Source organism: Amphiprion ocellaris, chromosome 5, assembly GCF_022539595.1.
Source record: "Amphiprion ocellaris isolate individual 3 ecotype Okinawa chromosome 5, ASM2253959v1, whole genome shotgun sequence".
Lineage (NCBI taxonomy): Eukaryota > Metazoa > Chordata > Actinopteri > Pomacentridae > Amphiprion > Amphiprion ocellaris.
The window spans coordinates 40,082,989-40,099,091 of NC_072770.1; the positions used below are offsets into that span (position 1 = coordinate 40,082,989).

The 16,103-nt window shown below is 42.2% G+C and overlaps 2 protein-coding genes across 13 annotated transcripts in view; one reads left to right on the forward strand and one right to left on the reverse strand.

The window, feature by feature from the left end:
• LOC111580519 (E3 ubiquitin-protein ligase RNF123) overlaps positions 1 to 16,103 on the forward strand; it is a 130,236-nt gene that overhangs the window by 54,092 nt on the left and 60,041 nt on the right. For all 12 annotated transcript variants that reach the window (XR_008601741.1, XR_008601740.1, XM_055010835.1 and 9 more), the window contains 2 exons: positions 2,903 to 2,978; positions 6,985 to 7,069. Coding sequence is in view for 10 of the 12 variants with exons in the window: in XM_055010835.1 (XP_054866810.1) it covers positions 2,903 to 2,978; positions 6,985 to 7,069 (161 nt within the window). In the remaining 2 variants the exon portion in view is untranslated. The remainder of the gene's footprint in view (positions 1 to 2,902; positions 2,979 to 6,984; positions 7,070 to 16,103) is intronic.
• LOC129348971 (piggyBac transposable element-derived protein 4-like) lies at positions 10,106 to 11,473 on the reverse strand. Its single transcript, XM_055010840.1, has 2 exons — positions 11,207 to 11,473; positions 10,106 to 11,101 (listed from the first exon to the last, which is right to left on the reverse strand). Exons 1-2 carry the CDS (start codon positions 11,376 to 11,378, stop codon positions 10,338 to 10,340), a joined length of 936 nt encoding a protein of 311 aa, XP_054866815.1. The 5' UTR covers positions 11,379 to 11,473; the 3' UTR covers positions 10,106 to 10,337.

Genomic DNA, 16,103 nt, shown 5'->3' on the forward strand with positions numbered 1-16,103 from the left:
TATGGTAGACGTTCTAGTATTTAAGGTAGAAGTTCTAGTATTTAAGATAGAAGTTCTAGGATTTAAGGTAGAAGTTCTAGTATTTAAGGTCGAAGTTCTAGTATTTATGGTAGAAGTTCTAGTATTTAAGGGAGAAATTGTGGTATTTAAAGTAGAAGTTCTAGTATTTATGATAGAAGTTCTAGTATTTAAGGTAGAAGTTCCAGGAGAAAAGGAGACATGTTGATTTAGATGAAATATCTCGTGGTTTTTTTTGGTTAATTTTACTGATCTATCGATACGTTCAGACCAACTCTTTCCTTCCTGATAAATAGCTCTAACCCTAAAACTGGATAATTATTATAATTCCGACTCTCAGAGCTGACAGAATCTAAACCTGCATGTTGTTGAGCTTCTCGTTTCATCAGAGATCTGACCCACAGTAGATGTAGATCTCCACCATCTCCACCACAGAGCTGTGCAGCAGTCTGTATCTACACTCACCTGCCACTTTATTAGGAACACCTGTTCAGTTGGTTATCTAATCAGCCAGTCACACGGCAGCAGATCAGCTCATTTATTCATGTAGACGTGTTGAAGACAACCTGCTGAAGTTCAGACCGAGCATCAGAATGCAGAAGAATGAGGATTTAAGACTTTGAACGTGGCGTGGTTGTTGGAGTATTTCACAAACTGCTGATCTTCTGGGATTTCCAACAGCAACCATCTCCAGGGTTTACAGAGAGAAACAGGAAACATCCAGAGAGCAGCTGGTGGATGTGAAGGTCAGAGGAGAATGGACAGACTGGTGGAGATGATAGAAAGGCAACAGGAACTCAGATAACCGCTGTTTCCAACCAAGGAATGCAGAATACCATCTCTGAAGGGCAACTACCTAGAAGATGTTCTACAGCAGCAGAAGACCACAGCGGGTTCCTGTCAGCTAAGAACAGGAAACTGAGGCTACAATTCACACAGACTCAAAACTGGACAGTAGAAGATTGGAGAAACGTTGCTGGTCTGATGAGTCTCCATTTCAGCTGCGACATTCAGATGGTCAGAAATAAACACCATGAAGCATGGATCCATCCTGGTGTCAATGGTTCAGGCTGCTGCTGGTGTAATGGTGTGGAGGATATCTTCTAGACATCTTCTGGTGGTGTAATGGTGTGGAGGATATCTTCTAGGTATCTTCTGGTGGTGTAATGGTGTGCAGGATATCTTCTAGGTATCTTCTGGTGGTGTAATGATGTGGGGGATATCTTCTAGACATCTTCTGGTGGTGTCATGGTGTGGGGAATATCTTCTTAGTACTGACTAATCATGGTTTAAACTCCACAGCCTACCTGATTGTTGCTGACCATCTCCATCCCATAATGACCACAGTTGACCTTCTTCTGATGCTACTTCCAGCAGGATAATGTTCCACGTCACAAATCTCAGATCATCTCAACCTGGTTTCTTGAACATGACAATGAGTTGTCTATCCTCCAACGGCCTCCACGGTCACCAGATCTCCATCCAGTAGAACCTTTAGATGTGGTGGAACAGGAGATTGGATCATGGATGTTCAGATAAATCTGTAGGAACTGTGTGATGATATCATGTCAGTATGGACCAATACCTCTGAGGAACGTTTCCAACAGCTTGTTGAAAGTATGATACCCAGAATGAAGGCAGTTCTGAAGGAAACAGAAGGTCCAACCTTTAACCAGCCAGGTGTCCCTAATAAAGTGGCCCCTGAGTATGAACTGTCCTTTATAATGAACACTGCATTAAATACCAGCTCAGGTCAGGATCTTATTAAAACTTCTGGTAAGTTCCTGAGACGTTGTGCAGAACACCAACAGAACCCTGAGTGTAGTTTACAGGAATGAAATAATGTTGCACCTGAAGAACCTTCAGTTTATTAGTGTTCCTCAGCAGAACCCTGAGTGTAGTTTACAGGAATTAAATGACGTTCTACCTAAAGAACCTTTTGAGTAGAATAAACTCTTTTAAGGTGTTTTTCTGTGAGTTTTCCTCAGAATTATTTTAAATTAAATGTTTATTACATATAAATTTATTACAGATTAGTTCTTCATTTATTGTTTTAGTGTAAACAAAGATGTCAATACTCAGATTACTTCTGTACAGAACAAGTTTCACTGATCAATTATAATCAATAATTATAATCAATAATATAACCAGTAATTATAATCAATATTCAGTAATTCTAATCAATAATCAATAATATAACCAGTAATTGTGATCAATTAGTAATTCAAATCAATAATTATAATCAGTAATTCTAATCAATAATTATAATCAATAATTAAAATCAATAATTATAATCAATAGTCAATAATATTACCAGTAATTGTAAGCAATAATAAGCAATTATAATTAATAATTCTAATCAGTAATTATGATCAATAATTATAATCAATAATTAAAATCAATAATTATAAGCTATTGACTAGCTAAGCTAGTCAATACTTCTAATCAGTAATCAATAATATAATCAGTAATTATAATCAATAAATAATATAACCAGTAATTATAATAATCAGTAATTATAATCAATAATTATAATATAATCAATAATCAGTTATTATAATCAATAATTATAATATAATCAATAATTATAACCAGTAATTATAATCAATAATCAATAATAATCTATAATATAACCAGTAATTATAATCAGTAATTATAATATAATCAATAATCAGTTATTATAATCAATAATTATAACCAGTAATTATAATCAATAATTAAAATCAATAATTTTAATCAATAGTCAATAATTCTAATCCGTAATCAATAATACAATCAATAATTATAATCAATAATCAGTACTTCTAATGAATAATAATCATCAATAATTACAATCTTAAATCAGTAGTTCTAATTAATAATCAATAATGTTGTTTATCTACAGCTGCTGAATCAGGTGTTGAATCGAGTCACGGCCGAGAAAAACCTGTTTGATCGAGTCGTCAACCTGCGACTGCCAGGTACACAACTACTACTACACACAACTACACAATTACTACACTACTATACAGTAACACACGACTACACAATTACTACTCTACTATACAATAACACAACTACACACAACTGCACAACTGTACACAACTCGCACAACTACTACACACAGTAACACAACTACACACAACTATACACAACTATACACAACTACTACACACAGTAACGCACATCTGCACAACTATACACAACTACACAACGATACACAATTACACACACAACTACACACAATAACACACAACTACACAACTATTACACAACTACACAACTATTACACTACTACACACAATAACACACAACTACACACAAGAACACAACTACAGCTACACAACTATTCACAACTGCACACACAATAACGCACTACACAACTATATACGACTACACACAACTACACACAGCTACACAATTACACAACTGCACACAATAACACAACTACACACCACTACACAACTATACACAACTACACACAACTATACACAACTACACACAACTACACCCAATAACAACTACACAACTATGCACAACTACTACACACAATAACAACTACACACACAACTACACGCAATAACATACAACTACACAACTATACACAACTACTACACAACTACTTTTTCTTTTTTTCTTCAAGGAAGGTGCGCGCAGCACCGCGCAGCAGCCGGAGCTGTCATTGGCAGGGCAGCTCAAATGAAATTTCGTTGTATATGAAAATGTGCAATGACCAATAAAGATTGATTGATTGATACTACACACAATAACATAACTACTACATAACTACACACAATAACAAACAACTACACACAATTACACAACTATACACAACTACAACTGCTGCACAACTACTACACACAGCTACGCACACCTACACAACTACACACAACTATACAACTATTACACAACTACTACACACAACTACACACCTACACAACTACACACAACTATACACAACTACACAACTAGATAAATATACACAGTTACACAACTAAACAACTACACACAGCTATACAACTACTACTACACACAACTATACACGACTACACAACTACGCAACTGTACAACTACACAACTATACAACTACACACACAATAACACACAACTACACAACTACTACTGAACTACTACACTAATACACACAACTACACATAACTACACAACTACACACAATAACACAACTACACACTACACACTACTACACACAATAAAACAACTACTACACACAACTACACACACCTACAGACATCTACACACACCTACGCAACTACACACACCTACACAACTACACACACACTTACACAAAGCTACCCACAACTACACACAACTACACACAGTAACACACAACTGCTACGCACAACTACTACACACAGCTACACATAATAACGCACAACTGCTACACACAACTACTACACACAACTACACACATACACACACAACTACTACACACAACTACACACAACTACTCACAACTACACACACAACTACTACACACAACTACACAACTACACACAGTTACAACTACACACCTACACACACAACTACAACACCCAACTACACAACTACTCCACACAACTACACACAACAACACACAACTACCCGATTTTTCGGACTATAAGGCCACTTAAAATCCTTTAATTTTCTCAAAAATCAACAGTGCGCCTTATAATCCGGTGCACCTTATGTATTAATTATGGTTGTGCTTACTGACCTTGAACTGATTTTATGTGGTACACGGCGCTCAAAAATCTGTCAAAATGTTTTAGTACGACTTTGGTAAGCTACGAAGCCGCACCGCTTGATGGATTGTCGGAGCATTACGGCTATCGAGGTCAGGAGCCTCACGGAGTAATATGTACTGTGCTTCAAGATAATATTATGGTGTGTGTATAAGGACCCCAAAATGGCACCGGTTAAGAGACATGCTTACGAAGTGGATTTCAATCTGCAGTAGAACATGGGAATAGAGCAACTGCGAGAGAATTCAACATTAATGAATCAATGGTACAGAAGTGGATGAAGCAAGAAATGATCTGCGCCAAGTAAAGAAGACCAAACAGTTTCCGAGGGAACAAAGCAAGATGGCCACAGGTAGAGGACAAAACTGAACAGTGGGTTATTGAACAGAGAACACCAGGTAGAAGCGTCTCTACAGTCTCTACTTGACTCAAGGCAACAGCGGTAGCACGTGACATGAAGATCAATGACTTTTGAGGAGGTCCTTCTTGATGCTTCCGTTTTATGAAAAGGCATAATCTCTCCATCCGCACAAGAACTACCATCTCGCAGCAACTGCCAAAGGATTACGAAGAAAAGCTGGCCATTTTCCGCACCTACTGCAAGAACAAGATCACTGAAAAGAAGATCCGTTTGACATCCCCGTGAACCGTACTGTCGAGAAAACAGGGACCAGTATGGTACCCATACGCACCACAGTGAACGAGAGGTCATCCTTCACTGTAGTTCTCGGTTGCTAGGCTAATGGCCAGAAACTACCATCCATGGTCGTTTTCAAGAGGAAGACTTTGCCAAAAGAAAAGTTTCCGGCCGGCGTCGTCATCAAGGCTAACCCAAAGGGCTGGATGGACGAGGAGAAGATGAGTGAGTGGCTGAGAGAAGTTTACGTCAAGAGACTGTATGGCTTTTTCCACAAATCTCCGTCCCTATTGATCTGCGACTCCATGTGCGCCCATCTTACCGATACTGTCAAAACCCAAGTGAAGCAAACTAATTCAGAGCTTGCCATCATTCCGGGTGGATTAACCAAAGAACTCCAACCGCTAGATATTGTTGTCAACAGGTTGTTCAAAGTTAAATTGCAAGCTTCGTGGGAGCATTGGATGACAGAAGGCAAACACACATTCACCAAGACAGGGAGGCAACGCCGGGCGAGTTATGCCACTATCTGCCAATGGATCGTGGATGCCTGGGTTAAGGTATCAGTCTCAAGTGTCGTCCGAGCTTTCACGAAGGCCGGAATCATCACTGAACAGCTAAGTAACAGCAACGAGACTGACTCGGATAATGACGAGAGGGATCCGGGCAAGCTTGCTCAACTGTTAAACTCAGAAACTGAAGATGAAGAATTTGATGGATTTGTGGAAGAGGAATGAACTGAAAAAGTGAATGTATTGTTTTGTATTTTATGTGTTACAACTGAACAATGTTGAATGTGAGTGAAGTTTGACTTATTTGACTGTTTTGTTTTGCTTAATGCGCCTTACAATCCGAAAAGTACGGTACACACAACTACTACACACAACTACACACACCTACACACCTGACTACATGCTTCCAGTTGTGAACCCATTTCTGTTCCTAATGGTCTTCTAGTAGAGTTCTAGATGTTCTTTATTCTCCAGTTCTGACCTTTGTTAACCTCTGGTAGTAGAGTTCTAGATGTTCTTTATTCTCCAGTTCTGGAGAACCTGACCTTTATTAACCTCTGGTAGTAGAGTTCTAGATGTTCTTTATTGTCCAGTTCTGGAGAACCTGACCTTTATTAACCTCTGGTAGTAGAGTTTTAGATGTTCTGTATTGTCCAGTTCTGGAGAACCTGACCTTTATTAACATCTAGTAGTAGAGTTCTAGATGTTCTTTATTGTCCAGTTCTGGAGAACCTGACCTTTATTAACCTCTGGTAGTAGAGTTCTAGATGTTCTTTATTGTCCAGTTCTGGAGAACCTGACCTTTATTAACCTCTGGTAGTAGAGTTCTAGATGTTCTTTATTCTCCAGTTCTGGAGAACCTGACCTTTATTAACTTCTGGTAATTATTTGATGTTAGAATGGATCCTTCCAGTTTCTATCACGTTGTCTTATTAAAGGTTTCTACCATGTTCTCTTAGTAACATGTTGGCAGTGATCATATTCCAGGTGTTTCTCCTGATCAGATGTTCCTCTATCTTTAAATCTGGATCCGGTTCCATCAGAACCTCTTCCTGGACTGGATTCAGGTCCAGTTTGATCTTCTGCTCTCCTGCAGGTCTAGAGAGCGTCGACCACTACCCCATCCTGGTGGCCGTCACCGGCATCCTGGTCCGGATCCTGGTGGATGGAGACCGGCAGGGGTGAGTCCTTCTGACTGGTTACACTGATTTAGACTGGTTAGACTGGCTAGACTGGTGATACTGGTTGTTTCCAGTAAGACTGGTTCTGAACTGGCTGAACTGGTTCCCAGTACGTCAGTCCTGCAGGTCTCTTCTGGTTGGTTTGTTGCTGGTGGAGATGTTGGTTCCAGTCGTTCTAGTCGATAAATAATATCTATAGAATGTTTTCTTCTCCTGGTGTTTAGGGGTTTACACAGAACTACAGTAGAACCATCAGCTGTCAGAACCACGTATCAACACAGAACCTCAGTAGAACCATCTGCTGTCAGAACCACGTATGAACACAGAACCTCAGTAGAACCATCAGCTGTCAGAACCAGAGTCCAGTGACCCAGAAACTGGCAGGAGATCAATGAGCTGATCAGAACTGCAGTTATTGATTATTGCTTCCCCTGAAGATCAATCTGTGGATCAATCCATCAGCTGGTTGCTTCTAACAGATCAGATGTGATCAGCAGTGAGAGTAACTAAAGTAGGGGAAGTAAGTAAAGTAGTGGAAGTAACTAAAGCTATTTTTGTATTGGTTGTGCTACTTTACTTTTGGCTTCAGTTACTGCTCAGATTTGTACCCAGGGCTCCAGACTAACTTTTTTCCAAGAAGCACAGTGGCTCCTAACTTAAAATTTTAGGAGCGCAAGCAGAAAATTTAGGAGTGCACACCGAAATTGACTTGTAAAGTAAATATTCACATTTCCTCTCATTTTCATTGAATTACTGATAAATACTTGAAATATAAATGCAGAAATTATAATGTTTTCAATTTACATTTTATTGTGCAGCAATTGACACAACATAACTAGAAAAGCACTCGGAGAGCTCAGTCCTCCTCCAAGGCTGCTTAGTTGACGTATAATGTCCGACGGATGAAATCTGTAATTAAAAAATGACCTTGTGCTGAGCACAGGCATGTGTTATGCATGTGCATGTTATGTATTTATACAGAATTGCATGTAAATTACTCTTGTAAAGGTCTGTTGATCAGGTCATCACTTTTGACAAGCCTTTGTTTTGCTGCTGTTAAAATAACCGTTCCCTCCATGCTTTTATTTTGAAGGCGTATTTTTAATGTTACAGGCTTTTATTTTGTCACCATTCCAGCAGCACAGGAAGTGTTTGTCAATCAATCAATCACTCAAGATTTATTTATAGAGCACTTTAGAACACTCAAAGGTGACCAAAGTGCTTTCCAGGTAAAATCAAACTGTAAAATTAGAATAAAAGCAAATTAAAAGAAAGGAACAATAGAACACGTCAACAAATAAAATAAAATCAAATAAGATGAAATAAAATAAAATGTCACCACATTACTGAGTATTAAAAGCCAGTCTGAAAAGATATGTTTTGAGCCGGGCTTTGAAAAGGCCAAAGTCAGTGATGGTGCGCATGTCAGGGGGCAGTTTGTTCCAAAGTCTGGGTCCAGCGACTGAAAAGGCTCCATCACCCCAGTGTTTGTACCCGGCCCTAGGAACTTCCAGAAACAGCTGTTTAGAGGACCTTAACGCCCTATTAGGGTTTCGGACAGAAAGAAGTTCCGTTAAATAAATAGGCGCAAGGCCGTGGAGGGCTTTAAAAACGAAAAGCAAAATTTTAAAATCTATCCTAAAAGAAACTGGAAGCCAATAGAGGGAAAAGAGGACCGGGGTGATGTGCTGACGCCTTGAAGTGTTTGTCAGGAAATGGGCTGCAGCATTTTGCACCAACTGGAGGCGGCTCAGGGCTGACTGGGAAACACCAACATAAAGAGCGTGGCAATAATCTATTTGTGAGCTGATAAAAGCATGAATAGTCCTTTCAAGGTTGGTGCGATTTAAAAAAGGCTTTACTTTAGATAAAAGACGTAATTGATAAAAACTTGCTCTGACCACGTTGTCGATCTGTTTGACAAATGTGAAACTGCTGTCAAAAATAACCCCAAGGTTCTTTACAGACAGTTTTAGCTTTGAAAACACAGAGTCCAAGTCCGCAAGAACATTGCCACCAAATAAAATGAACTCAGTCTTGTCCTCATTTAGATCGAGGAAATTTTTCCCCAGCCATGACATGATGTCATTGATGCAGTGTGTGCGGGACTGAAGAGCACCACTTTTGTTTGGGAACACCGGTAAATACAACTGGAAATCATTGGCGTAGCAGTGAAATGCTAAATTATGCCTTGCTATAATTGACCCCAGTGGCAACATATACAGTGAAAATAGCGAAGGGCCCAAAATGGAGCCCTGGGGAACTCCACAAAACAAAGAGGCAACAGAGGAGGACAAGTCGCCAATCATTATGGGAAAAGTCCTGTTGGTCAGGTAAGACTCAAACCACTTGAGTGCAGTACCACAGATGCCAACATAATTTTTTAAGTGGGACAAGAGAATAGAATGGTCCACTGTATCAAATGTAGAGAGTGAGTGAGGCAGTGAGTGAGAGGGAGAGACCGGGAGAGTGAGGCTAAGCGTGAGTGAAAAAGGGGGAAACTCTGAAAAAGAGTGAGGGGAAAAATGCTCGGGGAGGGGGGCTGAGTCAGAAAAACAGGCAGGTTGGTGGCAAATGAAAAAAAAATGGAGAAATTGCCAGATATGTAACACAAAAAAAATATATCTTCCCTTCGTGCCCCTGGTACCCCAGCTCATTCTTCGTGGCCCTGGTACCCCGGCTCATTCTTCGTGCCCCTGGTACCCCGGCTCATTCTTCGTGCCCCTGGTACCCCGGCTCATTCTTCGTGGCCCTGGTACCCCGGCTCATTCTTTGTGGCCCTGGTACCCCAGTCCAGAGTGCTTTTGACAATTTTTTTTCATGCTTGTTGATCAGGACATGTGCATCTATTTCTGGGACAACTGATTCACCCACAAATGCTGGTATTTTGCACTCTGTGTCACTTTATTGTATTATTGTTATTATTATTATTATTATTATTATTATTATTATTATTATTATTGTTGTTGTTGTGAAATAGAGTTTATTTTTAAGCATTTTTTTTAGATGGTGTCTTTTTATTATTTTTTTTCTTCTGTTTTACTGTTTTTATTGTTTTTATTTCTATGTACAGCACTTTGACTGAAAGGGCTGAATAGACATGTTTATTATTACACTGACTGCTGAATTTTGTCGTTCTATGACTCTGTGTGATCCTTTGCAGTGAGTGGGACCAAACAGAATATATTCAACATGTTTATTAGCAATTTTGTCACATCACTTGAGCGTAAATTGTCATCTTAATCTTTGCACAAATCACAGGTGACCTCTACATTTCTGTGCTCCTTGCCCACAGGCCGGCTGCACTTGGAACAGTAGATTGTAGTTTTTCTGTCTTTGGAACATGGGCAGATAGCGCACCTCTTTCTCTTCCTCTTCGTTTGGCGTGCTTGGCTGATGTCATCTTGTGGTTCAGTGGTGGCTGCATATTCTTTTTGTAACCCACATCTTCCCATTGCTTGAATAATATTTTTGGGAGATTCAGCGTTTCTGCCAGGCGCCTCGTCATGTGTGGCATGACAAGCTCTTTGCACAATTCTTTGATGAATAGCCTGCGTGTGTGGCTCAGACCAGCATGGTAATCCGGATGTTCTAGAGTGTAGTTTGTGTATGCATTCAGAGTCGCCACATCCAACATATTGTACCAGAGCACCAAAGGCCACCTGCGTGTTCTCCGCTTACATGTGTAGTTGCTCACCATCTGATCCAATAAGTCCACCCCTCCTTTTGTCCTGTTGTAGTAGATGATGATTTCTGGTTTCTTCTTGGGTGTGTCAGCCACTGCTTTGTCATGATGCATAGTGCTCAAGAGGATAACAGCCTTTCCTTTCTTCGGCACATAGCTCACCATGGTCATGCCGCCATTAAATCCGAATTCTGAGCTACAAGCCTCCCTTGATCTGGATGGCTTCATGATAGGTGGGATGTCTGGCTTGTTCTGACGAAGTGTTCCAACGATGGTAAGGTTTTCCTCGAGGAGACTAGCAGCAAGAGGCACGCTGGTGAAGAAGTTGTCCACTGTGATGTTGCGACCTGTGGTGATGGTGGGTGGGTGGGTGGGGGGGGGGGGGGATTTATGTTTTAAAATTATTGTGTTAGAACCTATACATTCATTTTTGTATTGTGCTGTACATTCACCTGTCCCAGTGATGGTACTGCACAACTGGTGTACAACATCCGCTCCAAGGTTCCTGTGCGCCTCCTCTCCTGGCTGTCTCCCAGTATAGACAATTCCATCTATTGCATAAGGTACCCTTCCATCACACATCCAGAAGATTTTTAGCCCGTACTTCGCAGGTTTGCTGGGCATGTACTGGAGAAATTTGCATCAGCCTCGGAATGGCACAAGCTCTTCATCTACGGTAACACAGTCGCTGGCGATGAACTGGCCTCTGCAGTTCTCCAGGAAAGAGTCCCACACGTCCCTAAATGGTGCCAGGTGATCTGTTTGCAGTCGCAAACCCCTGCTCCTCTTGTCGTCAAACCGTATGGCACGGCGGAGCTCCTCAAATCTGCCGAGCGACATGGTGGCCTTGTAAATAGGACTTTTCAATGGATCCGGAAACAGCTCACGCAAAGACACATCCCAGCTCTTCTCCCCACCTGCAAGGAGGGTCAGACCGATGTAGGCCATGAGTTCTACCGCATCTAGGCTTCTCCATTCCCCCTTCTTAGCTGTGGCTGCTCTCTGTCCCGCTAAGTTTGTAAATTTTACAACCTTGTCGATGATATCATCAGTCATCAACATCTTCCAGGCATCTTTCGGTGTAACAGCTGTGGATGCAGGTTCTGGATGGCTCTGCAGAATGCTATCCTGGCTTCTTCTGCCATGGGCGGAGGGATTCTCAAGCAAGTAAGATCCAATTTTACTCAATCTCTCGGCCTGAGTCGGAGTTTCAACGTCAGATCACCCAACAGATTCTGCTTGACTCTGTGGCAGAGCTTCTTGGTCACTACCACCACCACCACCACCACCCACCTCTTCTTGTGCTTCTGGAAGCCTCACTCGTGCACTCTCAGCTGAAGAGCTGGGACCAGCTATGCTCTGTATAAACAGAGCGGAAAACACAATAAAGTTTTCAGGTGCACATGAACACACAAAGTTTCACATTTGTGTCTTGGCTAAATGGCATGGCTAAACTGGGCCGGCTAGAGTGCTCCGGCAAGGGTAGGTAACTCCTCGACGTAACCTGGACCTAAATACATTTTATCTACAGTTATCTGTCACAAATGTAGTCAAATATTTACTCAGGTCATTAAAAAAAACAAACAAACCTACATCTGAGCAGTCCTCCAAGAACGTACACTGACTTGAAACAGCATGTGCCATGACTGACCGACTGACTGTCCAGCAACATGTTTGACTGACCGACTGATTACCAGATACTGATAACACCTGGGTCATGACAGACCCACCAGCACATGCGCAACATACCATATATGGCACAGCATGGAGCGGGCCTGAAGAAGAATTTCTCCACCGGAGAGATAACCAGACTTCATGACATGGAGAATGAATCCGGGGAACTTTTGACCCTGCATCGGGTTCAAAGGGTTAAAAGAAGCCAGAACACATCCTGAACTAGACCAAGTGTTCATTAAAACCAAGAGGACAGGCCCAACAGTAGAAAACACCTCTTTAAACAATTTAGTTGGGAGAACATCCAAAGGGCAGTTTGTTGTTTTCATGTGTTTAACTACATCAGTAAGGGATGAAAGGGAGATGGGCTCAAAGTGGTCAAACACTGGAGAGAGTGGGGTTGTAGCAGACTGATCTGGGCTGATGCTGCCGCTGCACAATGCTCTCACAGACAACACTTTGTCCACAAAAAAAGCGTAGAAAGTCCTCACCTGTAGAAACCGTGGCGTCAGACAGAGGATTGGTGTGGGGGCTCACAACAGAATTAATAGTACTGAACAACACATGGGGGCAGAGTCCGTTAGTCGAGGTAATATCCGACAGATATTGTGATTTAGCCTCCTTCACAGCCTTCTGATAATGAACGAGACTGTCCCTCAGTATCTCCAGCGATACATGTAGCCTGTTCTTTTTCCAGTGTCGCTCCGCCTGTCTGCAGCGCTGTCCGAGGGCCCGGGTTGAATCATTCAACCAGGGATCAGTCCTGGGCTTGGTGGACCTGGACCTAATAGGGGCAATAGTGTCCAGGATCTCAGAACAAGCTGAGTAGAAAGATGACAGGAAGCTGTCTGGGCATCCAGTAGGATTAATTCCATCACAAGCATAAAACTCAGAGTCCATAAAAGCAGTCTCAAACTCTGCAGCTGTTGAAGAAGCAATAATCTGACGGCGAGATGCTGGGACGGGGGGGCTTTCCAACAGGTGGAGGAGCAAGAACTTCAAAAATAACTGGGAAATGATCTGAGATGGGAGTCTCAGATATTTCAACAAGTGACACCACAAGCCCATGAGAAATAATTAAGTCCAATGTATGACCAGCACTATGTGTAGGACCATTCACAGTTGAATAAGGTCGAAGGATGACAGTAGACGTTTGAAATCAGTGACCAGCTGATCATATGGATAACAAACATGAATGTTAAAATACCCACAGATTAAAAGCTGTTCATATTTAGAAGCCACCTCTGCTATGAACTCAGAGAACTCCTGAATAAAGTTCTTGTTGTATTTAGGTGGATGGTAGACCACAGCACATAAGACTGGACAAGATAATTCCATTGTGAACATCTGTACTTCAAAACAGGAATAATTATTTACATGCAATGGTTTGCATGTGAAATTATCCTTAAAAACTGTGGCGACTCCGTCCCCTCCACCTGACGCTCGCGGTGTGCTGAGAAAAGAGCAGCGAGGGGGGAGGAGCTCAGTGAACACGCTGTCGTCACCGGGTTTAATCAACTTTTCAGTCAACAACAAGAAATCCAGCACGTGTGTTGAGAAGAAATCATTCAGGATTAAAGTTTTATTTGTTAAAGACCTCGTATTAATGAGGGCGACGCGCATCGGTGTGTGGTCAGTTCGCTTGGAACCACGAGCAACAGGGCGGAGATTTCCCTGCACGGAGCCTCGTCTGCAGATGCTGACACGCCGCGGGCGGCTGGGATGTGTGTAGCCGGCATCTGGAACAGCTGATCGGAGCCAGCTGACCTCCGAGGAACACCGCACGATGAAGCCGTCATATTCCCTGGGAAACCACAGCAGGTGATGACGATCATACTTCGAGGACTGCGTCATGTAGGCTCCCAGTCGAACAAGGACGCCGCCTCGTTTTTCCCGCTTTCTGTGCCGATGTTTGCGGGGCGGGGGAACAGGTAGAGTCCGCAGGTAGTGGGGAACAGGTAGAGTCCGCAGGTAGTGGGGAACAGGTAGACGCCGCAGGTAGTGGGGAACAGGTAGACGCCGCAGGTAGTGGGGAATAGGTAGAGTCTGCAGATAGTGGGGAACAGGTAGACGCCGCAGGTAGTAGAGAACAGGTAGTGGGGAACAGGTAGATGCTGCAGGTAGTGGGGCACAGACGCCAGGAACGGTGGAAGCGTCTCTGATTGTCCACTACAGTTGTAGATAGTTGGCTTTATCACAGAATCACGAATATCTAGGAAGGTCTGGCAATCATACACCAGCGGTGACACATTATTTACAAAAAGTGAAATTAACAGCAGTAACAGCAATGTTCGTCTCCTTTCTTCTTCTTTTGGAGTTAATGTCGGTTGGCAAACCAGCTCATTTCATTACTGTCAACTACTGGGCTGAAGTGTGGAGCAGAAATTTGTCAGCAACAAAAAATATTCAATAATAATTTTTTTAAAATCGGCAAGTTTACTGGTCGCACATGTGCGAGTAGATGAAAAATTAACTCGCACTCTCTCAGATTTTAGTCACAAAATGCGACCATTTAGTTGCAGTCTGGAGCCCTGGTACCTTCCTGTCTGATGGAAACCAGGTTCCTCCGGGTTTCTCCGGGTTCCTCCACGTTCCTCCAGGTTTCTCCAGGCTTGGTGGATCTGGTTTGCTTTGTGTCGCTGAAAGTAACTGAGGGGAAACGGACCTGATGGACCAGCAGAAAACGGATCAGTTATTGTGATTCAGAGAGTCTGCTGTCTGATGTTGTGACCTTCTGCTGCAAAGGATTGTGGGTCAGGACTGACAGAAGAACATCCAGGGTTCTGTTCCTGGGAACCGTAGTGACAATACTGGACCATCATGTATCTCATCTGACCCGCAAGTAGCTCAGCTCCAGCAGGTTAAGAGGAAAACTATCTGACCGTCTGGGTCAGAACACGGATGACATTTATCACAGCTGGCTTGTAGAACACTATGGAGGAACCTCACAGCTTCATGTTCTGGCCAGAACCAGGCCACTGAGAGCTAAACGTGTCCCAGTTTATTCTATATAAATTGGCATCTGCTGCCCCAGCAGGAATCTCAGCGTGTTGATGGAGGAAATTCAATTAACAGGATCAAAGCTGCAGCTGGTGCCAAAGAAAACCACCGACAGGAAACAGACCGAGAATGACTCATCAGAACCCCGATCCACATGGACCGAGAATGATTCATCAGAACCACGATCCACCCGGACCGAGAATAACTCATCAGAACCACGATCCACACGGACCGAGAATAACTCATCAGAACCACGATCCACCCGGACCGAGAATAACTCATCAGAACCACGATCCACACGGACCGAGAATAACTCATCAGAACCACAATCCACATGGACCTCCATCCTCCAGGGTGTCAGAACCCTGCATGTTAAGCACACAGAGTTAGAATAATAAAACCTGGATTTAAGAGCACAGTTAGACCAATAAGCCGCAGAACCAATAAACACAGAGAACCAATAAATACACAGAACCAATAATTACAGAGAACCAATAAACACACAGAACCAATAAACACAAAGAACCAATAAATACAGAGAACCAGGAAACAGTGTTGACAGTTTTGTGTTCTTCTTTTAGAACCAGTTCATCTCAGTCAGAACTCTGGAAACTTGATCTGTAATCTTTGTGTTGGTGTGGTTCTACTGGTTCTACTGGTTCTGGATCAGTTTTT